The sequence below is a fragment of the Colletotrichum higginsianum genome, chromosome 3, assembly GCF_001672515.1.
Source record: "Colletotrichum higginsianum IMI 349063 chromosome 3, whole genome shotgun sequence".
Taxonomy (NCBI): domain Eukaryota; kingdom Fungi; phylum Ascomycota; class Sordariomycetes; order Glomerellales; family Glomerellaceae; genus Colletotrichum; species Colletotrichum higginsianum.
Window position 1 is genome coordinate 2,206,072 of NC_030956.1, and position 24,642 is coordinate 2,230,713.

The 24,642-nt window shown below is 54.9% G+C and overlaps 8 protein-coding genes across 8 annotated transcripts; 4 read left to right on the forward strand and 4 right to left on the reverse strand.

The window, feature by feature from the left end:
* Positions 1–597: 597 nt before the first annotated feature.
* CH63R_04215 (Aspartate aminotransferase) lies at positions 598–1,917 on the reverse strand (the record flags this gene model as incomplete). Its single annotated transcript, XM_018299190.1, has 1 exon — positions 598–1,917. The coding sequence occupies one exon, from the start codon at positions 1,915–1,917 to the stop codon at positions 598–600; it is 1,320 nt and encodes a 439-aa protein (XP_018160436.1).
* Positions 1,918–2,378: 461 nt separating this feature from the next.
* CH63R_04216 (Amino acid permease) lies at positions 2,379–6,387 on the reverse strand (the record flags this gene model as incomplete). The annotated part of the gene is made up of 4 exons (XM_018299191.1): positions 2,379–4,045; positions 4,098–5,106; positions 5,165–6,150; positions 6,213–6,387. 4 exons carry the CDS (start codon positions 6,385–6,387, stop codon positions 2,379–2,381), a joined length of 3,837 nt encoding a protein of 1,278 aa, XP_018160437.1.
* Positions 6,388–8,791: 2,404 nt separating this feature from the next.
* CH63R_04217 (Transmembrane amino acid transporter) lies at positions 8,792–11,142 on the forward strand (the record flags this gene model as incomplete). The annotated part of the gene is made up of 2 exons (XM_018299192.1): positions 8,792–10,906; positions 10,966–11,142. 2 exons carry the CDS (start codon positions 8,792–8,794, stop codon positions 11,140–11,142), a joined length of 2,292 nt encoding a protein of 763 aa, XP_018160438.1.
* Positions 11,143–12,200: 1,058 nt separating this feature from the next.
* On the forward strand, positions 12,201–12,753 carry CH63R_04218 (DNA-directed RNA polymerase ii subunit rpb11; the record flags this gene model as incomplete). Its single annotated transcript, XM_018299193.1, has 3 exons — positions 12,201–12,253; positions 12,284–12,342; positions 12,563–12,753. The coding sequence occupies 3 exons, from the start codon at positions 12,201–12,203 to the stop codon at positions 12,751–12,753; spliced, it is 303 nt and encodes a 100-aa protein (XP_018160439.1).
* A 511-nt stretch (positions 12,754–13,264) lies between these two features.
* Positions 13,265–13,784, reverse strand: CH63R_04219 (U6 snRNA-associated Sm-like protein LSm5; the record flags this gene model as incomplete). Its single annotated transcript, XM_018299194.1, has 6 exons — positions 13,265–13,300; positions 13,352–13,415; positions 13,468–13,495; positions 13,556–13,594; positions 13,654–13,710; positions 13,760–13,784. 6 exons carry the CDS (start codon positions 13,782–13,784, stop codon positions 13,265–13,267), a joined length of 249 nt encoding a protein of 82 aa, XP_018160440.1.
* A 372-nt stretch (positions 13,785–14,156) lies between these two features.
* CH63R_04220 (3'-5' exonuclease) lies at positions 14,157–16,064 on the forward strand (the record flags this gene model as incomplete). The annotated part of the gene is made up of 3 exons (XM_018299195.1): positions 14,157–14,284; positions 14,348–15,342; positions 15,400–16,064. The coding sequence occupies 3 exons, from the start codon at positions 14,157–14,159 to the stop codon at positions 16,062–16,064; spliced, it is 1,788 nt and encodes a 595-aa protein (XP_018160441.1).
* Positions 16,065–19,322: 3,258 nt separating this feature from the next.
* CH63R_04221 (uncharacterized protein) lies at positions 19,323–19,853 on the reverse strand (the record flags this gene model as incomplete). Its single annotated transcript, XM_018299196.1, has 1 exon — positions 19,323–19,853. The coding sequence occupies one exon, from the start codon at positions 19,851–19,853 to the stop codon at positions 19,323–19,325; it is 531 nt and encodes a 176-aa protein (XP_018160442.1).
* A 2,700-nt stretch (positions 19,854–22,553) lies between these two features.
* CH63R_04222 (SMI1/KNR4 family protein) lies at positions 22,554–24,308 on the forward strand (the record flags this gene model as incomplete). Its single annotated transcript, XM_018299197.1, has 3 exons — positions 22,554–22,564; positions 22,652–22,704; positions 22,771–24,308. The coding sequence occupies 3 exons, from the start codon at positions 22,554–22,556 to the stop codon at positions 24,306–24,308; spliced, it is 1,602 nt and encodes a 533-aa protein (XP_018160443.1).
* Between the last annotated feature and the right edge of the window lie 334 nt (positions 24,309–24,642).

The following is a 24,642-nucleotide window of genomic DNA, read 5'->3' on the forward strand; positions in this document are numbered from 1 at the left end:
CACAGATAAAAGACAACCACTGTAAAACCGTCCCAATCTAGGACTTTTGGGGGTGAGCGGCAACAGCGACGGAGTAACCGGCGTTTGAATATGGCAGGGGTATTTCCGGGGAGGGAAGGGGGGTTGGGCAGAGGTCGAGGAAAGGCATCAGCAGTTATCGGATGTCTAGCCCAGAGTCGAGGGTTAGATCCGTTGTCATGGCGCAGGATACCGATTTCCAGACAAACAGACACAGCAAAAAAAATAATCCGTTAAATACTCTCAGTATATTTGCATTTCTTTTCTGGCTTCAAGCAACGTGTTCGGCTCCTGCCTCCATTTCGTCTATCTTGGGTCAGCTTCGTCTTAACGCGAGGGACGTTGCGATATACAATCAAAGTTGTGCTGGACCGGAGACGGAAAGTAAAAAAAGAGAAAAAAGACTGAGTCAGAAAAGGGGCGATCGAAGCGTTGAATGGGTAATCGCAGCCTCAAAGTACAGTACAGTAGTGTTACAAAGCCAGCCATACAGGCCCCGAAAAGGCGATGGGATATTATCCCAGGCGTGAACGCACCACGCTGAACACGGAAAGCAATAAAACACAGCATAAGCCAGACCTACACCTCCGTTACCGTGATACTCATGACATTGGCCTTGTAGTCCTCGATGAAACTCTCGTATTGTGGGTAAATGCCCCCGTTGTTGACGCCCAATCGGCCTGTATGGTTCTCATCTTCCACTTCAGCCTCCTCTTCAAGTTCCTCGTCGTTTTGCTCATCGTCCACATCACCGTCCCCTTCTAGCTCCGTTCCGTCTCCTTCGTACTCGCCGTCGGAATACTCGTGCCAGAAATTTCCGTCCTCAAAATAGTAATCTGCCCAGTCGCCGTAGACCTCCGGCTCGGCATGCTGCTGCTGTTTCCTGGCCTCTGCTTTCGGCGGGACCTCCGGTGACCAAGACTGTAACCTCGACATCGGAACCGCCGTGTTGAGAATCGTATCCCTGGACGATCGCCACGAGTACTTGCGCGGTACGGACTCCGGACTGACGTTCACAAATTGGGCGATGCGGTCTGATGGCGGAGGGGTCGTCGGTCCAGGCATGGCTCGGAGGCGGGGGTCCGTGAACGGCGTTGCGGGCCGGTCTTTGACCGGCATCAAAAGCGTGGGTGAAAAAAGCTCGACCGAGTCGTCACCGAAAACAGTAGGCGATGATATCTCGGCCGACGAGCGAAGAGTTTCCCGCTGGGGACAGGGGGAATCTTGGTCTCTTGACGAGAAGAGAGACTCGACGCTGTCGTCAGACCAGCGGGAGGTGTTGGCTCTTGGCGTACAGATGTCCAGGCGTGATTGATTGCGAGACAAGGTAGGTGGCGGCGAGAGAGGCGCTGTGTGAGTCGGCATTCTGGGCTCCTCAATAGGTTCGTCGTCGTCCTCCGCATCGCTGACGCTGGGCGTTGTTGAGTGTGACGACCGCCGCGTCGTCACTGTTGACTTGGTCAAGCTTCTGCCGACTTCCACTACTCTGGCCGGGCCAGACGAGTTGGTCCTGGCGAGACGTGCCTCTTCAAACTGCACGCTTTCAACCCTCACACTCCGGAGACACCTGCGGTCCTCTGCCTCCCCTTTCTCGGGATATGGCCACATCGCCAGGCCCGTCTTGATGCCGCCTCGCTTGTGCTCCTCTTGCCTCTGCAGCGACATGAGGAACTTCATGCACTGTTCGTCGTCCGGAATCGCCGTCCTTGAGATTGGCCGTTCGGGTCTGTCCGGCGTGTGGATGATCTGGAAAACCGAGTCTCCCTCGCCCGGCTGCTTCTGCGGCGACTTTGGTGAATGAGGAGTCATTGGAGACGGTATGATGTTCTTCATCTTCAGGCCACGCAAGTACGGCGACAGCTGTGTGGTCCAACTCGACTTCCTGCCGTGGTCCTTCATGTTGACGGTTTGCAGGATTGCCCACGAAGAGGGGAGCGCCGACGGGGCCGCGTGTTTAATGTCCATGGCTCCAAAGGCTCATGGACAGGCTCCTCCTGGAAAGGCGAAAAAGACATGGGCGACCAAGGTTCGAGCTGCGTATGCACCGTCGAGGTCAACTCTTTGTAAAGGTTGCAGACGAAAAAGCCCGTCGTGGCCCGGCCGCCTCTAGCAGACAAAGAATGCTTGGTCGGATACTTTCTCATTTCGGCCAAAGACACTGAGGAATGTGACACCCTCAGCAAAGTTTACGACCACATTCCTTTGTCCGGATGATCACCCCCGTCCCAAGGCGACACTCGAATAAAATTTAAACGCCAAAGTATATGAACCACCCCCGCGTAAATTAGACCCGATCGTATCATGTTGTATATCCCTCGCCGGTTCCAAGACACTTCCCCACCTCGAGTACCCAGAGGCTATCAGAGCCCAACCGTGACAGTCATGTTATTACTCAGTACCAGCATGACGGGAGGGAGCTCGTGGCACAGAACCTCGATATCCGACAGATACTGCACGCTTGCTTGCTCGTCATGGCAGGTTCCCTCGGTGGGCACGGGCAGGGTGGTGAACAACACGGCCGTGTCCTTGCTGTTCTGCCGCATGAGCTCGTTGAGGATGACGTGCTGGGCCCGAGACGGCAGATCGTTGAACGAGAGTGCAATGCCTTGGGTTGAGTAAGGCGAACCCTCTCCGGACCCGTCGACTCTCGAGTCTAATCGATAGCGTCCCACAAGCTCCGCCATGTTCATGTGGACGTAGCCAGGATCGGTTGTTGATGCGACGGAAGCTTTGCGCGATCTGCACGAAGGTTCCGGAAACGTACTGGTCGGGTAGCTGGGCTCGTCAGCCGCCGTAACCTTCATCTCGGGCACGGGGCGGCTGGGGACCCGTCCTGAAGAGGTCTGCCTCGAGAAGGCGGGTTGTTCCGCTCTCGGTGTCTCTTCTTCTGTGGTGTCCGCGAACATGATGGTTGGTCCTGATGTCCCTTCGACATCTGTCCTCGTTTCCGGCACCGGCCGACTCGAGAAGCGCACCGCGGACGATTGCCGAGACAGTGTCGGTCTTGCGGGGGTTGCGTATCCAGATGCGCTTCCCGGCGTCACATCATAGTATGTTTTTACACCTGCCGACCGGAACCCGCCCAGAGAGCGGGCAGTGATGTTGCGATCCAACACGGGTCGTTCAAGCGGGGTAGGAGGCGCCGAAATGTTGTCGACAGGTCCAATGTGGCTTGTTCCCGACTGTCCTTCGGCCCTGGCCTGCGAGACCATGGTCCCGTAGTCCGTCGCCGGCGCGGCGCTCTTGCTCGACACACCACGTCGTTGTTTGGCAGAGCCCATGAGCAAGTCGTCGCTCTGGCTTCGCCCTCGCCCTCGCCCCCGTCCCTGTCCGGCTAACAACGGACGCCGTGGAGCTTCGAATTCGGGCATCTCGTCGTCGCTGTACTCACCGTCGCCGTTTTCGAATTCGGAGTCGGAATCCAGACAGGACGGCTGCTGTTCCTGTTCGCTGATTTCGCCGTCCGAGTTGGACTCTTCTTCAAAGATCTCATCTCCCAAGTGAGACGTGTGGATACCAACACTGACGCCCAGTCGAGAAAGGTTGGATACTGTCGGCTTTCTAGGGATCTCTCCAAAGTGCACCAGACTTGGACGCCGTCCAGATTCGATATCCTCCAATGGCACATGGGGGTTGAAAACACCAGGACGTCCAGCCGTGGACTCAATGATGTTTGCGAAAGACGTGAGCTCCTCTGTCGAGTCCAGGTTTGGCTCTCGACCTCGGAATTTCTGAAGGTCATCCCACCACTCTTCTTCTTTGAGTATGTCGTGAACCATGATTTGGGACTCGATATCATTGGACTGCCCGTTGATAATCAGCTCGTAGGTGTTCAGATTTCCGGAAGCCAGCCAGAAGACGATGACCTCGGCCTCTATTCGTAGCTTGTCAAGCAATGCCTTGACGCGCGCTCTCTCCTCCTCGACCTCGCTTTCGTATTCCACGAACACCATAACGCGGACGTTGTAGACTTTGTGCCATGTGGGAACACTGTAGAGGATGTAGCCGAGCTGGAGAATCAGAGTATCTGCGACCGTATTAGTGAAGACTTGACGTGGGTGGCCAACGAACTGCCGTACATGTATCGAAATTAGTTGTGAGAACACTTTTACCATCGGACAAGACCTCGGCCGACATTTGGATCGGCCAGAGATCAATATGTCTTTTGATGTTGGCATTGTCCTTCCGCGGGGTCTCCAGTTCTTCAAAACCCTTTCCGATAGCGACATTGAGCTTATACCTCAAAGCCAGGTCTTCCAGCATGGTCATGTAGCTGGTCACACTCATCATGCCCTCGGTCTTGATGACATCCGTAGGAAGGAACCCATCCATCAGACGCGCCGATGTGTCGCCTCGCCTCCTTCGTACAGGCCTTTCCTTGGTTTTTGGTGGGCGATGGACGTTGGGAACGGTTGGGCTGGGAGGCTTGGGGACCTGAACCGATGGACGCGAGCTTCGAAGCTCATCCATGTTGTAGAATCCCATGACGGCAATGTTTGGCCGCATACCGCCCAGTCCGGCTGACAAAATCAGGTTCCGGATGCCCCAGGTGATGGTTGGGGACATTGTTAATTGCACGAACGCCTTGATCCGGGAGAATTCCGAGATGTACTTGGTCCACGCCGCCTGCTGGAGCCTTGCTTCGTGAACGCCGCTGTTAAAGTCGTCCGTCACAATGACATGGCCGAGTATGTACAGACCCCCCTTTTTGACCGAATTGCAAAACTGAATCAGTCGGGTTTGACTTCTCGGGTTGTTGATGAGTAGGATGATCTGTGGTCTCCAAAACTTGATGTGCTCGGGTCGTAATCGCAAGAGGTACTTCCTCACTTGATGATATATCAGATTCTGCGATACGTCACCCCAGCGCTTGGGCGGGCTGAGGTAGTGAATCAGGCAGAAGAGGGAGACGAGCAGGCAAACTGCGGTAGCCGCGTATGTCTGGTCGATGAAGAACATGGCCGCCGCAGACATGATACTCCCAGCGAAGGCTGTCTCCCAACTAAAAAATTTGAAAGCTGGCCTGAAATTAGGGGCCGAGCCTATCTTGAGTAGAAAGCAGGCCAGATTCATGACAAAGAATGTCATCTGCTTTTCGTCAGCTTCTGGTAAATACACTTCAAAGGTGAGGGAAGAGACGACTTACCTGGTAACCCATGGAAATGAGAGTTGCAATTTGGTTCAAATTTGCGAACATGGCAACTTGAGCAAGTGCATAGGTCAGGAGAATTGCTTGGACTGGTTCATCGGCCCTCTTTGTGCCCCGGGAAAAGGGCAGCAAGCCCGGGAGCAGCTTGTCCCTCGCCAGTGCTTGCATAAGTTTGGCCGCCCCTATCAGTCCCATGACGGCAGAGAAAAAAGTGACGGCGCACTCCCCGGCAAGAATCAGCGGCATTGACAAGCTTGTGACCGAAATGATGTTTGTGTTGTTCAGAAACGAGGCATGCGTCGTGGTGGCAGCCATGGAGAAGACTACAACAAGGTACGCAATGAAGGTGGTCATCATTGCCCAGAGAGTCCCTTTCGGGATATCTTTGCTGGGGTTATGCAAGTCTCCCGACATCGAAGCGCCTGCAAAGATTCCTGACGTTGCGGGAAACAAGATGGCGAAAACCTCTCGGAAAGTTTCGAACCCCTTATACGACTCGCTTCTTGTGTGAGGGGCAAAGTTGTCGACTAACGTTTCGACACTGAACCCGGTGAAGCGCACGCCGAGCTCACTATCGTGGAATGGAGACTTGAAAGCGGCAGATATGGGGATGCTAACGATGGCAAGCGTGAGTATGACAAGCAGCGCATTGCTGGCCTTGGCAAATGTGCCACTCCCCGCGAGGCACAATCCGGCGCAGAGCAGCAAGGCCAAGGTCTGGAGAAGATAGACGGTCCAGTATCCCTGAGGGAAGGACTCTCCAACATTCAATTTGATGCAGTCAATCAGACCGACGACGTTGAGGGCAGTATTGAGAACCTGGGCGAGATAGAACAGCACGCCAATGGAACCGCCAAACTCGGGGCCGAGAGACCTCGAGATGACATAGTAGGCGCCCCCGCCCTTGACCTCGCCGTTTGAAGCTATAGCAGACAACGAGAGTGTCGTCAAAAAGTCCACAAGGTAGGCCGTGACCAGCAGTCCTAAGGTTCGTGTTAGTGTGCGGTGAGATGGTGAAGGACGTCTATCTTATTGGCCGACGAACCAAGCATGCCCAGGAGCCCGACTTGGCCGAGGATCCAGCCGAAACGGAGAAACATGAGAATGCTGAATATGTTGAGGCAGACGGGTATGTAAACGCCCGAGACAGCTCCTAGCTTGGATTTCTTGCCGGTCTGCTCCATGCTGGAGAGACTTGCTCGTCTGTCGTCGCCGCCCATGGCGGAGGGCGTTTGTCGGAAAAGGGGTTCGTCCTCAAGTTGGTTCAGAGATCCGAAACTCTTCCCGAAAAGGAGAACGTCGGCCTTCACACACACGCACGCACTCCCTCTCTCTGTGTATGTGTCCCTCTTTCCCTCTTTCTCTTTCTTTTTGCCCGTGGTAAAACAACAGCGAAAGGTTCGGCAACATGTATGGTCATTGATGTGGGATTAGTCGGAACCAGAGTCAGCAGGTGGGAGAGAGCCTTGGTATAAATCCCCGCCCGCAATAGCACGCCAGTGGGCAATTGATTGTCGAGTTGATTCGACCAATTCCCAGTGCATCCAAGTGTGGTTGAACGATGGCGGCGGTCGATCACGGGCGACCAGTCAGAGAATTGCCTAGCAAAGAACGGCGGGCCGCACAGGCATCCAACTGGCCCGGCGCATGTCTCGCGTCCTTCTTGTCGTCTCGTTTTCAGGGTTCACCGTTCTGCGTGCAAGGGGGCATCTGGGGCGATCCAATGCAAGCCTCTCCAATACCCCGCGTGCCGATTGGAAAGCTGCGATGCGCTGTGGTGCTCCAGCCGGTCGCGCCGTATTGCTGGTGATCCACTCACACTTCCAAGCCTCAATTATTTCCAACGATGCAGCGAGATGCAGAAGACAAGCCCGAAGGAGGAAGCGAGACCGACGTCATCCGGCAGCGAACGACATATCAAGCCGGATAACGAGTGCATGATAGGTGGTTGATGGTTGGTGACGGCGGTGGGTTGTGCAGCCGGTTACCTCGTGTCAACAGATTCCGCGGCGGGAAGTGCACACCACACCTCATAGAGATGCGATTTTGGATGGCAGTGCTCATCAGGTTTGTCCGAAGCTTCCATGCCAGTGTCCCGCGGCTCGAGCATTACTGGCCAACGGGAAGAGAGAGTCTCAGACGTCAAGAACCTGGTTTGACATTCCATCCGATGCTGGCGAGGCCAGATTTGCTACTCCAAAACAACAAGAGGAAACCTGTCGTTTGACTCAAGCGCACGACAGCGGCAAGCCGGAGCTTTCAAGGAGATCGACGATACTGGCTGTTGTTATCATGGCAGTCGTGGGTGCGTGGCGTGGCTTGTCAGGCATGGGACTGCTGGACGGCCTCGGCCATGACTCGGCGAGGGTTTCAATCGGAGTTGAAAAAGTGCCTTTGGGCGCACGAGATGCAGGAAATGGGTTCCCCTGTACCGCTACATGCGCGTGGTCGCCAAAAAGCCGCTGAAGAGCACTCGGCCGCCAGTTCGTCGCGGGGTTGGGAGAAGGTCACACCGCGTCGAGCGGGAGAGCGTGAGCGAATACACAATACCTACCAAGGTAGGTAGGTACGGATAGGTAGGGCACCACAGGTAGCTAGCTGGTCGCCAGGATGAACAGCGCTAGCCCCCCACTCTCTCACAGCAGCTCCGGCGCATGTGCGGCGGTGAGTGAGGCGGAAGGTGCATGCAGCCAATAAATATCTTTCGCTTGCCACAGTGGCCTGTCGGTAACTTACCTAAGCAGGCATGATCCGCTGGAACCTAGGCTTTTTGTCAGTGTGCGCTGGCAAAGCAAAGCAAGACGAAGTGCTCGGCCGATTAGGAGTGAGATCGAGAGCCGGGATCCATTTCGAAGCGTTTGAGATATCCGCGAACCGTCGGAGGATGGCCGACGATGAAGTAATCACCCCGTGTTGAAGAACGTGTTGTTTTGTGCTGATTCAGGGAAGCAAGAACCCCGTCGCCTCAGTGAGTCCAAGGTAAGTGATGTGACTGTGTAAAGCATCTATCGTAGATAACTGGTCAATCATCCGGCGCTTGCAAGTCGGATTCCTCAGGCAAGGAGGGCAAAGGTAGTACGGATAGCGCAGGCACAGTTAGAGTTGAATAGCCCGGGAGCTTCTGTGATGGCGTGGCGGGTTTCGGCAACAGGACATAGCATTCATAGCACCTTGAGCCATCACCCCCGGGCAGGTAGGTAGGTAAGTACACCAGATTATGTACCCACCCGACGCTATCAGCATGAGCCACAGACCCTCCAGACCTGCCAGATTAGGTCACCCGACCCGCATAGGAAGCGGCGTCCTTATCACGGGTTCCTTAACAGCAAGAGCTTCGAACGCACATCCACCAAGCCGTGCGCTGCAATTGATCTCGTCAGCTGTCTTACAACCAAGCCCAGGTAGACGCCCCCCACTACTTGAACCGTTTCCTTCTCTTTCCCACGTCGAGTTCCTGTTTCCTTGTCGGTTCCATCCCATCTCCTGCTTGCCGTGACACGTCGCTAACTTTGTTGTCTCTTGTTGATCTCTAGACCGAAGCCTGCGACGGTGTGCTTGGATGCTCCTCGATTTCCCCCAGACTGGTATCCGATAAGTCCCCGATCAGCTTCACCGAACAGGATCATGGCATCTCCTTCGAGAGATCCGCTCAGCATTCCTAGAGCCGACTCGCCTTCCCGACAGTTCGGCTCCCTTCCCCGAGCAGACGCCACCGCTCGACTTGCGTCGCCGGTCCCATCTCAGCAATATGGCACCCCGCAGACGGGCCGTTTCGTCGGCCCGGGATCGAGCAGGTTAGGCGACAACAGCGAGACGGCCAGCCTCGCCCCGCTGGCTGGAGCTGCTCCTTCGAGTGTCCAGGGTCCCGGCGTCTCGGCTCTGGCCGCGGCGCTGTCCAACTCTCTGGGCGCCTCCCCCCCGAGACACGGCACTCCTCCGGTGCGCACTGCTACCCCCCCTCCGGCGAGACCGCTGTCTCCTGCTGCAGCCGGCGCTCAGCTTTCGAGCACTCCCATGACCAACTACGGCTCCTTTGACTCCCGCTCGCGCAATGTCGGCGCCGGTGCTTACGAGGACCCCGAAGTAGTCAAAAGGCATCTGGTCCAGCCTACCGATGCCAATTCCGAAGAGTCCAGCATGCGTGATGGTGTCAAGGGCAAGCAGACAGCGGATACCGATACCGAGACTGGCCTGAACGAGGACGAGTTCTCCAGTTTGCGTCTCCAGGGCGGAGACGTGACTCGAGGCATTTATAAGTGGACCGAAGAAGCGGAAGCTCGAAACAAAATGCAGCGCAGCAAGAGCTTCAGCATCTCCCGCCCCGATCCGGAGACCGACATTCTCGATATCAACGCGATCAAGGTCCCCGGAGGCTTCCGTCGCAACTACCTGCGTCGGGCGGCTAGGAGCCCCTCCACGGTTAGAGATGGCGGAGAGCGCGGCGAAGCCAGTGACGGCTCCCAACCGAGGCTGCTGACGTCCAGTTTTCTCGAGTTCCTCACAATCTATGGTCACTTCGCCGGCGAAGAGCTGGAGGAGGACGACGAGGCACTCCGGCCTGGCGAATACTTCTCCTCGGGAGGCGAGGACTACTACGATAGCGACGAGGACAGCGAAGACGACCGAGAGCCCATGGAGGATAGTGCGCTGTTGACGCCATCGCGTCACCGAAGGAGACGGAGACAACGTGGAGGAAGCGGGAAGAACAGCCCGATGAGCGCTGCGCTCCTGTTGCTCAAGTCCTTCGTTGGCACTGGAGTTCTCTTCCTTCCTCGAGCTTATCTGAATGGCGGTATGACCTTCAGTAACGCCGTTCTGCTGGGTGTGGCTGCGCTGAGCTATTACTGTTTTGTCCTCTTGGTCACGACCCGTCTCAAGGTTGAGGGATCATTTGGTGATCTTGGTGGCATTCTCTATGGCAAGTGGATGAGGGGCACTATCCTCACATCTATCGTCATAAGCCAGATCGGGTTTGTTGCCGCGTACATGGTTTTTACGTCAGAAAACCTGCAGGCCGTCATCTTGGCGGTGTCTGACTGCAAAACCAATATCCCCGTCAAGTGGTTGATCCTCTTGCAGGTTCTTGTCTTCCTGCCCTTCTCTCTCCTGCGAGACATCGAGAAGTTGAGTTTCACCGCTCTGATAGCCGACGCTTTCATTCTCCTTGGTCTGGCCTATTTGCTATACTACGACATCCTCACCTTAAGCACCAATGGCTTGGCAGACATCATCATGTTCAACCGCAACGACTGGACCTTGTTTATAGGAACCGCCATCTTCACATTTGAGGGGATCGGCCTCATCATTCCTATCCAGGAGTCGATGAAAGACCCTCGGAAGTTCCCTCGAGTTATGCTGGCGGTCATGATTATCATCTCGGTCATCTTCATCGGTATGGGAGCGATCTCCTACGCCGCCTACGGATCCAAGACGGAGACCGTGGTGCTGCTCAACATGCCTCAAGACAACAAGATGGTCAACAGCGTCCAGTTCCTCTATTCCATTGCCATCATGCTGTCCATTCCGCTGCAGCTCTTCCCCGCCATTAAGATTACCGAAAATGCTCTGTTCACCAAGAGCGGAAAATACAACCCTTACATCAAGTGGCAGAAGAACCTATACCGTTTCTTCTTCGTCATTCTCTGCGCAGTCATCGCCTGGGGTGGCGCAGATGATTTGGACAAGTTCGTTGCTCTCGTTGGCAACTTTGCCTGCATTCCACTTGTCTACATCTACCCGGTTAGTCTTTCCATTGACAAGATCTTCACGTAGTGGCGTCCTTTCTGACCAACAAACAGCCCCTGCTCCACTACAAGGCAGTTGCAAAGAACAGACTTTGGAAGATTTCCGACATCGTACTCTGCATCTTTGGTTTCGTCGCCATGGCATACACCACCACTTTGACTGTCTACAGCTGGGCTGGAGGTTCCAGCGAGCCTACCCCTCCAGGATACTGCGATCGCAGGGGCCATTAGGCCGCTGAGGAGATATTGTGGCAGAAACGCACACAACTTTTCCATTTTTCCATATGATTATAGTGCTGTCTGAAAAGCGTTGGGTAGTCGTTGCATGGATTCCAGCGGGTTTTTTCCAATCTTCTAAGAGGTTTGGACAGCATTAGTCGGTCACCAACAAGCATGAGCTTGTAAATAGACTGAGGAACAGACGGCTCATCGCCATGTTTATAGTTCTGTATGTGTATACGTAGCAAAGATTCGGACTTTACAATAACTGTCGCCTTTTTTTGGCTGATAATCTTGGGAACGAATTTATGAATGGCTGAGTGCTGTAAACTTAATGATGTGCGGTTGTACTATGTGGTGCAATTGAGTGCACTGCCACACCCTTGTACAAATGTGGCGCAGCCCACCATCCTTCACTTGAGTGACCCACTGTTGTGACATTGGCCTTCAGCACTCTCAACCTGCCTAGTCCACTCACCAAACATCTCTCATCCATCCATCAACGCCTGCAAAACATTGCAACAGCAACTGAAAGGTAAGCCAGTAGGGCATTCCAAGACAAAGACATATACATACTTACAGTTACTAGGCTTATATTGATCTTTGAGTGCAACAATTTCTGCTTGCTGGCCCTTGTTTGCTTTCTCCTACAACATCAACATTTGCTCAACTTTACTGTTCAGCATCTTATTTCGCCAAGATGAACGCCCCCGACCGGTAAGACGAAGCTAGCATTAAGAAATCTACAACCTACCGGAAGAAGCCATGGTCTGGCAGGTTGGGGCATGAGGAACTCAATAGGCGCTGCGGCCTGACCATGTGGAGCTTTCATGGGGCTCTGCCCCTTGAGCCAACTGCTGTCTCTTGATGACTTCATGATCTTGTGCCCTCCAGACTGCCAGGCCGGTCGCTTCTCTGCATAGCGGACTCACGTCTCTGGATAAGGGTCACTCTTGAAACTCAGCCATCAGACCTCTGCCCTCTCACTAGCCTGCAAGCACTACATCACCACAAGCCACTATCCTTCCCAGCCACCAAGACATCTCGCACTTCTGAATATCAAATCTATCATGCCACAAAAGCGCCATCCCCCGCAAATATTTCTTTCTCGGAATTACTTCATGTGCGAAAGTTGAAACTAATGCCTCACCAGCTTCGAGCTCTTCCTCCTCGGTGATGGTGAGAAGAAGATTGAGGAGAAGGTCTTCTCTGGTACGCTTCTTTAGCCGCCGCCACGATTGATACTCTCATGAACTGACCCACTCGTAGGCATGTCCAACACTTCCGACTTCGTCATCAAGAAGGAGGACCATACGCTCGGCAACCTCCTGTCCGAGCACCTGAAGGCGCACAAGAACGTCCTCATGGCCGGCTACAAGAGCACGTCATCCATTCTCTCTCGGAGACATATGCTGACCATTCCTTTCTACAGTCGCTCATCCTAATGTTCCCGAGATGTTCATCCGCGTCCAGACGGATGGCTCGATCACCGCCAAGGAGGCCCTCGTCCAGGTTATCAAGAAGCTGATGCAGGACCTGTCCCACCTGAGCCGCGAGTTCACTCGCGAGTTCGAGCTTCGCCGCATGGTCGAGGCAGGCCGCTCCAATCAGCAGGGCCAATGAATCGGGGCGCGTTGTCGGGCTTTGGTTTAGTTTACGACTCGCTGCATATTCTTTCTTTCTCGGCGTTTGAGGCGGACATGGAAGTCAATGAGAAATAACGGTCTGATACCAAAAGTTGGTACGGGGGAAAATCGTCACACTTGGTTTTCGCGTTCCTTAATTCCTTCCTTTGGCCTTTTGGGCGACAGAAAAGGTTCTTAATTGAGAAGAGGCTGATCATTGCAAATTACTTCATCAACTAAGCGGTGTCCCTGAAGTCGTTTCTAAGACATTTCCGATGGGTGGGTTATGTTTAGCCCCTCAAGAACTCACTTAATGACCTGTGCTCTGACTGCTGGGGCCGCCTGGTGCTAGCTCTCGTGCTGCGTTCTGCTTGGACATCTCACTTTCTGCAGATATCGCCCTTCGTGGTACTCGCACATGATTCGTAGGGCTTGCACATGATGGCCATGGCCTGTCTACGAGCCGAGGGGTTGCCTTGGTTCAATGCCGTTCCTTGCTCGAATGTGCTCTATGCGGTCACCGGTCCCTCTCCTCCAGGAATAAGCTGTTCGCCTGTCAGCTACGTACAGTGATACGGGATATTAAAACATCCTACCATGCAGATGTTGTTGCCGTTCAAGAGGATCTTGGGCAGCTTTGTGTGGTTTCCCGAGTAGTCACTGGCTTGAAGTTAGCAGGGATATTTCCGTCTCGCATAGTCTGACCACCTACAACTCCGTGACATCCTCCAACACCATGTCTAGCAGCCCGTCAGTAATCATCCCACTGGATGATAAGGTCGAGCTTGATCTTCACTCACTGACGTAGTCATCAAATCCGAGGAGCGTGCCGCTGAACTCTGTCCATCCCACAAAGTCAGTCGCAAGACCCGCATGAGCCCAGAAAATACCAACTTACCCTTGTCGCCCTTCATAACGACCCAAATTCTCGATCCAACGCACTTGTCGATGAGTTCTGAGCTGGTTAGCAGCTAGTATGTGTGTCTATAGGCCTGGTCACTCACCCAGAGGGAGGAGCTGTGACGCCATTTTGTCGCTTGAATTTCGCCTTTCAAGACAGTGATGTGATGATAATTCTCTCTGGAATTATATAGTGACGCTTCGCAGGGGTCTGAGGCGTTGAACCGGTTGTATACTGATCTTAATGCGGAGATACTCGTCGGTCGCCGTGTCGTTCACCAAGCTGGAGATGATGGGCGCCTTGCACCTGGGCCGGAGGGGTGAACGTAGGAGCGATGTCAGGTGACTGCGCGACCAGTTTTGGATGACTAAGCTACATCCCACAAGGGGGGATCCGCTAACAAGTCGCGAATCACTTCCAGCTTGTCTTTAATTAAACCCCTACAATCACTCCTACGACGCGTTTGCCTGAAGAATACCCGTTCTTCACTCGTCGCGCCAATGCTTGGTGGCAAATATGGCGCTGCGCTTTCTTTCCGGCACCGACGAGCGGCGGTGATGAATATTTCTGGGCATCGCACCTCTACTCTGTATCATTTACGATCGATACCGTGGTCTCTCATTCAAATGTACGCTACTCCCAGGCCCAGTCCGCGTTGAGCTCTCGACTAACACGGTATATAAATCAATAGACGCTCCAAATCAACCATGTATCCACCGTCCCACGTAAAGCTTTGGAATCCCAACCATGGCATCACATTCGCCTCTACGACACGAGACGAAGCGTCACACCCCCGAGTCGACAAGCTACGTTCCCTGCATACGACCACGCCATACGCCAGTCAGGCTGCTGAAGCTGCAGAATCGGACCACGAGACTGTCGTTTCGGACGATGACGCGCTTTTCTTTACCGCTTATGAGTATCAGTCCGCGTCAGACACAGATTCTCCCACACCCCATCCGCCTGTGGCGTGCGTCAATAGTGCCGCACGGGAGGACAATGGCGGAGCGAAAGTCAGGGATAATGTTGAGCCCGTGGGGCCTCCGATCACGAGCCTGGATTTCAAGATCTCGGTCAAGGATTTCCGCGAAGCGCAGAGCGCGGAGAAGGACTCTGCGAAGTCGTTCTGGTCATACGCACTTTATCGAGGCCCCTCCTGCGATGGGAGCGAGAGAAAGGTGAAGGTCCATTATTGCAAGAGCAAACAAACGATGGAGAGAGTATGTCAGTATTTCGTGGATGACAAGGTGCTCGGATTGGATCTCGAATGGTCTTCGGATGCCAGGAGGGATGCGGGCCCGAAAAGGAACGTCTCCCTGATCCAGCTCGCCAACGAGAGCCGCATCGCCCTGTTCCACGTCGCTCTGTTCCCCAACGATGACTTGGTTGCGCCGACCTTTCGGAAACTCATGGAGAATGCTGATGTGAAAAAGATCGGTGTGGCTATCAAGGGGGACTGTACACGGATGCGGACCCATCTGGGCGTCGACACAAAGGGCCTCGTCGAGCTCAGTCATTTGTATAAACTCGTGAAATACTCTGGCAATGGCCGGGTTGACTTGATCAACAAGAGACTGGTGACTCTCGCCTCGCTGGTCCATGAACACCTTGGCCTACCCTTGTTCAAGGGCGCCGACGTCCGGTCGAGTGACTGGTCGCAACCCTTGAACATGAGTCAACTCATGTGTAAGTTGTTCTGCCGAGGCCTCGCCAAAACGTATTCATTGCTAAAATTCCATCTAGACTCGGCCTCGGATGCATACGCTGGCTTCCAGCTGTACCACGTCCTCGAGGAGAAGCGGGAGAGACTCGATCCCACTCCACCAAGGCCGCCCGATGCCGAGCTCAACAAACCGATCCAGCTCGCGGATGGACAATTCATAACGGCGGCAAATGATACCGCCGTGGCCGGTGATCCCGATGATCGTGGATCGACTGCGGTCCTTTCGCTCAAGAAAGTCGAGGCTATCAGAAAGAGCTTGCAAATTGAGCCTGAGGGCCAGTCGATTGCCGAGAGTATCAGGGCGGCGCCGATCGCCTCTCCCAAACAACGCCAGAGAGATCCAAGGGTCACTGCTGCTGACGAACAGCTGGTCAACTACCGGACCAGTGTCAAGACTCTTCGCGCCACACCATCCGCCGTACGAGCATACTACATCTGGTCGAATAACGGAGACCTTCCGCCTGATGCCATCGCAAAGATCCTGCGGGACCCGCCGCTGCAGACGTACACTGTGGTGAGTTACATCCTGGAAGCCATCAAACTAGAGAAGCTGCCGTTCGACAAGAAGCGGCTGCGGAACGAGATCCTGCACCTCCTCCCAAAAGAAGTCCTCCAGGGCAGATATAAGGCCTTGATGTTGGAGGCTCACAAGCCCGACATCGTCGACACACCGTTGGTCGCCTGAATGACGCGTACGCGTACGTCACGGGAGGGAGGCGGGGATGGGGGGGAGGAGTCGTGCGTCGAGCGCAAAAAAAAACAAAAAAAAACAAGGGTTGTTTAGTCAAGTATCAGATTCGCCGCAATAGAGATACCCGCATTGGTTACACGATTTTCACGCGCACACCACTTCCGTTGCCATTGCTGATAATGCGTGAGCAGGTTCGGAACGGCGAGGCGGCGAGTCCGCCGCGCCCTTGGCCGCGTGTGCCGAGCCGCACGTCAGCTTGAGGAGGATGTGAAGCTCTTGCATGTGCATTTGAAAGAGTTCGTGATCGACATTTCATGAGGCTGTCATTCGCGCGCTTGTATTTGTCGAAGTGCTCCTCGTCGACCACCAAAGATTGGAACAGAGGTCAGCAGGGGCTTTGGATCCGGAAGCTACTCGGATGGGCGCGGTGATCGAATATTTATCTGGTAACCAGTGTGACATGGTCACCATACCCGCCCCTATCAATACTTTTAGCAAGCACGGGGTGGGAGAAGCCCTCCGACTCAAGAGTATCACGAGGACTCTCAACCCTGGCATTGGGAAAGCTTGTTCGTCCCTTGGATGAATACCTATCGGAGGGCGCCAGGTCGTCGTACGTGGCGACGAGGGGAGGGATCGTCACTCAGTCACCGGGATGTTCTTGTTGGGCTGGTTAGCGAATTGGTTGCTGCCCGCGGGCCAGTTGTCACGAAGAGAAGCATAAGGCAACGGGCGAGTCCGTTAAGAGACCGTCCTGGCCACGATGGCCGCAACGTGATGACGGGCCGTGCCTGTCGGCGGGCAAGGGGAATGCCATGTTGGATAAAACACATAACGGGAGACGGGATATCGGGCGTATGGGGTTGCGCGAATCGCGTGCTACCGTTACACGTCTTGTTTAAGCTTGTGACTGTGAAGTCGTCCGCAACGGCGTTCCTATGCTGGAGGTGCGACGTGTGTACACTCAGCTCCGACCATTCAGGCTTTGCTGCCCCATCATGTGCTGCTCCGATACACCAGAGTGAGGTTGTTCGTGACAATGCCATATCCGAGGGTCGAGCGGACATGTCCGGGGCGGCCGAGCAAACGAGCAGCGAACAGACAGACCTCGGTAGTCCCCCACAACAGGAGAACATCATCCCGAACCCGTCGTAGCTTGCGAACGGACTTTCCCATGCGGTACATCCATCGTCTCATCTCGCCCACGCGACATGCGCAACGTCGAAGTTGCTAACGGTCCGTCTGAAATCGATCTTTATAAGGCTGCGTCGTCTCGGCAGCTCTCCGGGCAGCTGGCTCTCCAGAAGATGGATGATGTGTTGTGAACAGTGAAGGGCGCTCGGTGTTCGTGCGATGTGCTCGGGCAGTTCCAATGATGCGACTGCGGCTGCTTTCATCTTCCATGCATCGTCAATAGAGGTCTCCGCCGCAGGGGAAGCAGCGGCGACCGATGGCTCTGCAAATCCGACCCCGTATTCGGCGTCGGCCTTGTCTGTGCCCGAGCCACGGCGTCAGACGCCAGCTACGGCCCGCAACACAACGATAGACAACAAGACATTGGATTGGGTGTGTGGACTCCCATCTCGTATTTCAAGGACGTGCCTGTTTTCCACACTGAGATCGCTGTGTGTACGCGTCACATTCGCAGGCGACTTGTGAGGAGCGTTTGGTCCAGCACATATGACGTCCAGACCACTCGCGTGGGTATGTCTTGTGTCGACGCAAACACGCGACAGCGCGCATGGATACCGCCACCTGATCGGCCCATGGAAGACGAAAGCTTATCGCCGCGGCTGGTGGATAGCCAAGCAACGCTGTCGGGCGGGTTTGTCGTTGAGCCCAAGAATGGTATCGAGCTGAAGGTTCAATGGCGATGGGAAATGAGCAGTGGCGCCAATGTGGGGACGGATTGAAGCTTAAGCCACACCCAATTTGCACCGCACGCCGTTGGGGATTCTCGAATTTTCGTCGAAATGGAAGGGGTTCAGAGATGACGACGTCGCTCTCGATCTCACGTCAGGGACACGAACGAGTTCGCTTGGGAAACGGGCGACCTTCGTCATCAGAGCCGAGGCACAAGATGCTTGGGTTTCAGTATCATGGAGAAACGAAATAAGATAGCCGCTATCTACCCGGGATTCGCATCGATTCAAGTGCTGCAATAAAGGGATTGACTCCATAGACATCCTGCCAATCGACAGGTGGAACCCCCACGGAGAAAGAAGGGGTCTGGAGTTTCAGGCAACGGCGGGATCGAGCTGTAGACTGGCGTCCTTCATTGAGCAACGACTTGTGAAGCTGAACCTACGCCCTAGTTATCGGCCATCCCGCAGCTGGGAGTTTCTGCTGGCGGTGTGGTAAACGTGGGACGAAGGCCGATCCGACAGGGGTCCAAGGACAACCGTTCATCGCGAATATATGGGTGATGACGGCGAGAGGCCTTGTCTAGAACGTGTTGTGCGCAAACAAAGGCGAAAGGGCTTCAGCCGTCCACTAGGCCAGAGTAGACTTCAGATGACACTGATGACACTCTAGCGTGAGAATTGTCAAGTCGGAAGTTCCCTGCCAACGCGAACGAGCGGGCGGGGGGCGAGAGACAGGAATAGATACCGCAGCAATATCCGTTGTGAGTGAGAGGTTGGCCGTCGCGGATTCATTCGGCTGCCGACGCATAGGGCCGGAATCCCCCCCCGCCGACATTTTCCAGGGTTGAATTTTCTCAGCACCCAACAGGCAATCGTCAGCTGAAAGTCATCGCGAAACCTGCAGGCGGCTGCAGCAGTGCAGCAGCGTTGTTCGAGCGCTAGACCTGAAATGGCCTGGATAAATGTGGCAACGAGAACTCCACATGTCAGTGAGATCACAACTGTCCAGGGTGGCCGGGGTTGAACGACTCAGGCAATGGGAAGAGACGAGGAGAAACATGAGGGGGGAAAAAGGCGCCGCAGAAGAAGACAGTCACTAAAGAAACGTTGGCCAGTCAAATGTTGAAGAACAGATGCCACACGAAACAGCTGCCGAATGCTCTCCCTCTCTCGTGAGACGTCCCTCCCCCCCCTCGTCGTTGCGTTAGCGCTAGTCTAGCCTCTCCTCCCGCTTACCTCTCCATAGGTACCTAGGCATGTAGCTATCTGCCCCTTCTGTTGGATCTTACGAACAAGTCGATCGAAATAGCGCGCAGCCGCCGTCAGAGTCCGCCCGTTGGCTGCTGGTCGCCGTGCGCAACGTCGGGGTGACGTCCCTAGTGCAGCGCTATCTCAAGCGGCGCATCGCTCTGCATTCGCATCCAGCTGCCGTCGGCGCACAGGCTCTGCTTGTCGGGCGCCGGGCACGCCTCACACCTCGCCGTCGACCCTGGGTTATTACACTTCTGTCGTAAGACGAGTCGGGTGGCTTAACCTGGAGTCGTCGGAAATATTCCAGTGTAAGAGTCAGTGAGGGGAGAGTGGGAGGCCGGGTCGAATGGCCGGCACTCATCTCGAGCCCTGCATGTTTCAAGACGTCTTCCAGCATGACATGGGAGCGTGGCCCGTGAAGCAGCAGCAACTGGCAATGATCATTTGGCGATCCAGCAGCAAACAGTCCGCTCGTCTGGGTTTCGTTTCGGGCGCCGGTGGGTCGAGAGACGACGCGGAATGTCTCTGCTGTCCCATCAGTGAATTCGTGGAATGCGCCTAGAAGACGAACCATTTCTTTGTTCTTTTTTACATTCGTCGGTTTCTCACCAGTCTGGTTCAAGTCCGAGACCGACGTCCGGGGCTTGGGGCTAGCCATTTCAGCCATGTTAAAATCGAAGAGGGGGGACGGCCGCCAACAAGGCATGTTCCGAGGAGCTCTGGGGCGCCATTGAAGTGATCCAATTGACGGTAATCAGACATGGAGATGAGTACAATTGATGCGGTCCAGGGAGTGGGGACGGAACAAGCCTGCTGGATATGCGCTTGAGAGGGGAAACGAATCGCCTATCTAATTACGGTTCATGCCCTTGCGTAGCGACTGATGTCTAACGGGGGCCGCGTCGAGATGGGCCATTGCATTGCAACCCTGGCGGCAGTAGATGACGAGAGTGTGGCTCGACTCCGTAGCTTGTAAGTAGAGTAAAACAGAACAAATAAAAACAAGAACATTGTGGCCGGCACCAGAGAACCAGGAAACCGATAAGAAGGAAGGACCTGGAGGCAGCCGTTTGGACTGAGATGACGGATTGAGGAGCCCAGGCTCCAGTTGATGGGAGCGGGACGAAAAGAAACGGGCCCCGCGTGGCGTATTAGACGGCTACACTTCGTTAACTAGTGTAGTGCAGTGAGATGCAAAGTATCTTGCTATCGCTTTCACGCTAATCGTTCCTTTAGTCAGGGGTCTCAGCAACGCCGTTCCTGAGCCGCGACGACACCATCCACTGAATAGCTCCACCACTCCCTCTCCTCTCGCCCGCCTTCTCCTCGGCGCGTCCTTTTTGGCGGCCATTGCATAGGTAAGCCTGGCCCGGCCATCCCTGTCTACCATCTTATTCGCTCGAGGTTCTCGGCAGTTCCTGGGCATAAGTATTTCTACACCTGCCTTGCGGTGAGAAGATACATTCAGCGCAAATGATACCTATGGAAGCAGCTCGCCTGCCCCCAAAAAGATGGTAGATTGGGGGTATGAAGGATCCAATCCCATCTCGTCCATCCCACCCCTCCGAAATCCCCCTTCCTAACGCCGTGTGATGTGCAGTCCGGGCCGTGAACAATCATCTCTGTTTACCTACCAATAGGTTTCTGGATCATGACAGAGCGGCACCTATTCGAAGCACAAATTTCCGAGTCTCCGTCTGCCAAGTAACTAAATTTGGTCAATCGCTGATGGTTCGTGGAGCATGAAAGGAAAGGCTGGTGTGCCCATGCCATTCCATCCCATCCCACTTCCCTCCTCCAAAAGCACAAGAGAGCCCCAAAGTACTAACCAATCCACCCTGCCTTACCATGATCTGCCATCACCAACTGGCTGTGCTTGTCATGATAGTGGCACGTACTCCCTGTCGCATTCGCTGTCGCAATGTTCCTGAAGATCCAATCAAGCTAGTCACCCTCCTAATCATCATTTGCCTGGACATCTTGATGTCGCTGCCAACTTTCTCCGTTTTATCTTTACTTTATGTTTTAGCTTCCCAACCTGCTACCGTACTCCATCCGGTTTTCCTGTTCCCTTCCACGTCTACCGACATATGTACATCGTACAGTACCTGTAGATATCAGTCGTTGCCCAGCATCGCATTAAACCCACTCACTGTCATCACCGACCTCCCCGACACTTGCTCGCTTGCTTTTGCTCCGTCAAAGTCTCACTTCCTCTCACTTCCTCTCTCGCCTTACCCTCACCTCGAACGCAGTCTACCGAAGCGACGTCCCGGCTTGTCTCTCGCTGTCTCTTGTCTACCTAGGTAGGTAGGTAGGTACCTTAGGCTGCCCGCTGCGTCGCTTCATTTTGTGTCTTTTGTTTTTGCTCCCGCCTGCAGGGAAGGCTCTGGTTATATTTTTTAATGAGAAAGGAGAGATCAGGGGACCCCTTCCTTCCCTCCTAAACCGTCCCGAAAGTCCCACTTTCACTTGACCCCCTCCTCCTTCCTTGCTCCTCCCTCCTCCCTCCTCCATACTACCTACTATCCCGTTCCACTGTCATTCATCGCCTCGTCCGACGGGGGAAACACTCACATTGGGGCGGCCCCTTCCTTCCCCTGGAGTACCACAAACCACGTCGATATCCACCAGACCCAAAGACTAGAACAGAACCTCGCCCACCTCACTCTCGTGCTTACGAAATACCCGGCGGACTGTGAGGTGCCAAGGCCCACACACACACATACACTTGCCTACCCTACCTCCCTAGCCTATGTACAGTTCCTACCTACCTTAGGTACTGTTCTGCTCCCCGTCCTGTTGTCCAGGGAGCTACCGCCGCGCTCGCCTTATCCAATCCTCCTGTACCCCCTACTGGGCACTGTGGAAGGGGGACGGACTCACTACCTACGCCATCGTCCCCAACTCTAAAAATTCCACGCCCCCGTCAGACATAAACACATAATCCAATCCTCGCGGCCCGCCCCTGACTTGACCGCGCCTCCTTGGAACTGGAATCATACTCCCTCTCTCAACTCCCAATTCCCTGCTCAGGCTTCATACTCGCCTTGTGTGTCGTCCTCACCTTTACCCATCTGCTCCGTTGCGAGTTGACAACCCGTCGTGGTCGTACATACTTCTCCCCTCCCGAATCAAACCAAGGCGACCGCAGCAAGGACGCCTCTTACCTGTCTTTGACAATTCGGCCGTTACCCCTTTCAGCGCCAACGACCAAAGGGGTAAATCGACTTTCTTCAACCCCCCGACCTCTCCTGCCCTTGCTCTGTTTTTCGACAACCGCATCCGGCCGATCACGCCCTTTTCCCATAACCCCGGATCAGGATCAATTGTCTCGTCAAATCGGCCAGGGGCTCAATCGCCAGTCATGGCGTCTTCGTATGTCGACATCCGATCATCGCTGACGTTCTGTCCCCTTTTCATGGGACGCAAAAGAGGGCCGAGACACTAACTTTGACATGGCAGGTTCGGTGCGGCTTTTCGCTCTCTCTGGCACGATTTAACCAGCTACGACCGACGTACGTTTGGGACAACTTTGCAACTGCGCTTTCGGTATTTTCCATCATCAAACTGACGTATCCCAGATTCTACCATTGACTCCCCCCACCGAACCGGTCGACACGTTCCTCTGAACCGCCAAAGCGGCATTCTCACCTCCGTCGCGACCGCCTCTGAATCGCGCGCCGATGTCTCCGCCCCCTTTGCCGAAGACTACAATAGATTCTCCCGCGAGAACAGCTACCAAGGCGGTGGTATGCCCTACACCCCGACCAGTCCCAACCCGTCAGCGCCCTATTCCCCCGGTCTGAGGTCCCAATCTGCCCGACGCGAGAGCCAGCAGGATGGCTTCGAGCTGCAAGGTCCGGGAGATGTCCCTATGCAGTCTTTCCAGGATGGCTCTCCTCCCCCGCCTCCCGTTTCCCATTCGTGGAAGAAGATCGACGCCTGGGCCGAAGAGCACTACCCTGAGCTGTGGGACCAGCTTTGCGAGGGCTGCACCGACAACGACCTCAACGAATTGGAGCATCAGCTGGACTGCTCCCTACCCCTCGACGTGAGAGAGTCGTTGATGATTCACGACGGCCAAGAGCGATTGGGAATGCCCACCGGCATTATCTTCGGTTCCATGCTACTCGACTGCGAGGAGATGGTTCAGGAGTGGGATCAGTGGCGCAAGGTCAACCATGAATTCCTCTCAGAAGCCGCCTACGCCCGTCCCGCCGCTTTGCCCAAAGCTCTTGGCAGCAGTAATCAGGCCTCTTCATCCAGGACACCCGCGTCGCCTGCTGCCGCGAACAACGGTTCGTGGCGCCAGGAGCTCATCTCTCGCCAGGAGAGCATCCCTCCCAACGCAGTGCAGCGCTCCTACGCGCACCCAGCTTGGATTCCTCTTGTGCGCGACTGGGGTGGTAACAATTTGGCCGTGGATCTCGCTCCCGGCCCTAACGGAAGATGGGGACAGATTATTCTCTTTGGTCGTGACTACGATACCAAATACGTCATTGCTCGCTCCTGGGCCCACTTCCTCGCCATGGTCGCCGACGATCTCTCCAGTGGCAAGTGGTTTGTGGATGAGGAGACAAACGAGCTCAAACTGCGGGAGTTTAAGGAGACACGTGTTGAGCCTCCCTACTTCGGTATTCTGCGATGGCGCGTGGACCAGAAGTATGGCCGTAGAGCTGCCAAGCGCAAGTCTGTCGTGGCTCCCAACAGGGCCGGATCCCCTGCTGGATCCGGCGCTAACTCCCCATACGCGAGCCCGACTACCGAGCCCAACGGCGAACAACGAGGAAGATCAATGCAGCGACTGGGGGGTACATCTCCGATGGCCAGCCCAATTCGCCCCGGCTACGGCAAGTCCAGTCCCCTTGCACGAGTGGCCGAGGAAACCCCTCTGCCGGACCTCGAGGCCAACGGCCTCAAGCCAACGAAGCTTGTCGAAGTCGAAACCCCCCGGCCGAGCGAGGACAACGGCAAGGGTTCGCTCGTGTCGCTCTTATCGCACGTTGAAACCGCGGAGGGCGAAGGCAAGGAGAACAACAACCCCGCCAAGACGAACGGCAAGGCCAACGGCAAGCAGCCCGAGGTGTTGGAGGAGTCAATGAAGGAGATCGAGATTTAGAAGGTGCGCAAAACTGGATACGACAGAACGACGATACGGTTTCCCCCATTCTCGGGGCCTTGTTACGCGACAAGGCTCGTCATACAGCAAAACATCGGCGTTTGAGGCGTCCGTGACTCTGATCATTATGAGAGGACGTTCGCAGGGGGTCATACAACATTGAAAACTCTTTTATTTTATTTTTCCGAGCATCAGGGAACACGGCGGCTGGGCTTTTTTCTGAAGTCTTTTTTCTACTCTTTTTTTCTTCTCTTTTGGGCTTTCTCTGGAAAGGACCGAGACCAGAATACATAGGGTGGACGTCTCTTCCGCTCCAAGTGTTCTGCAGTCTATG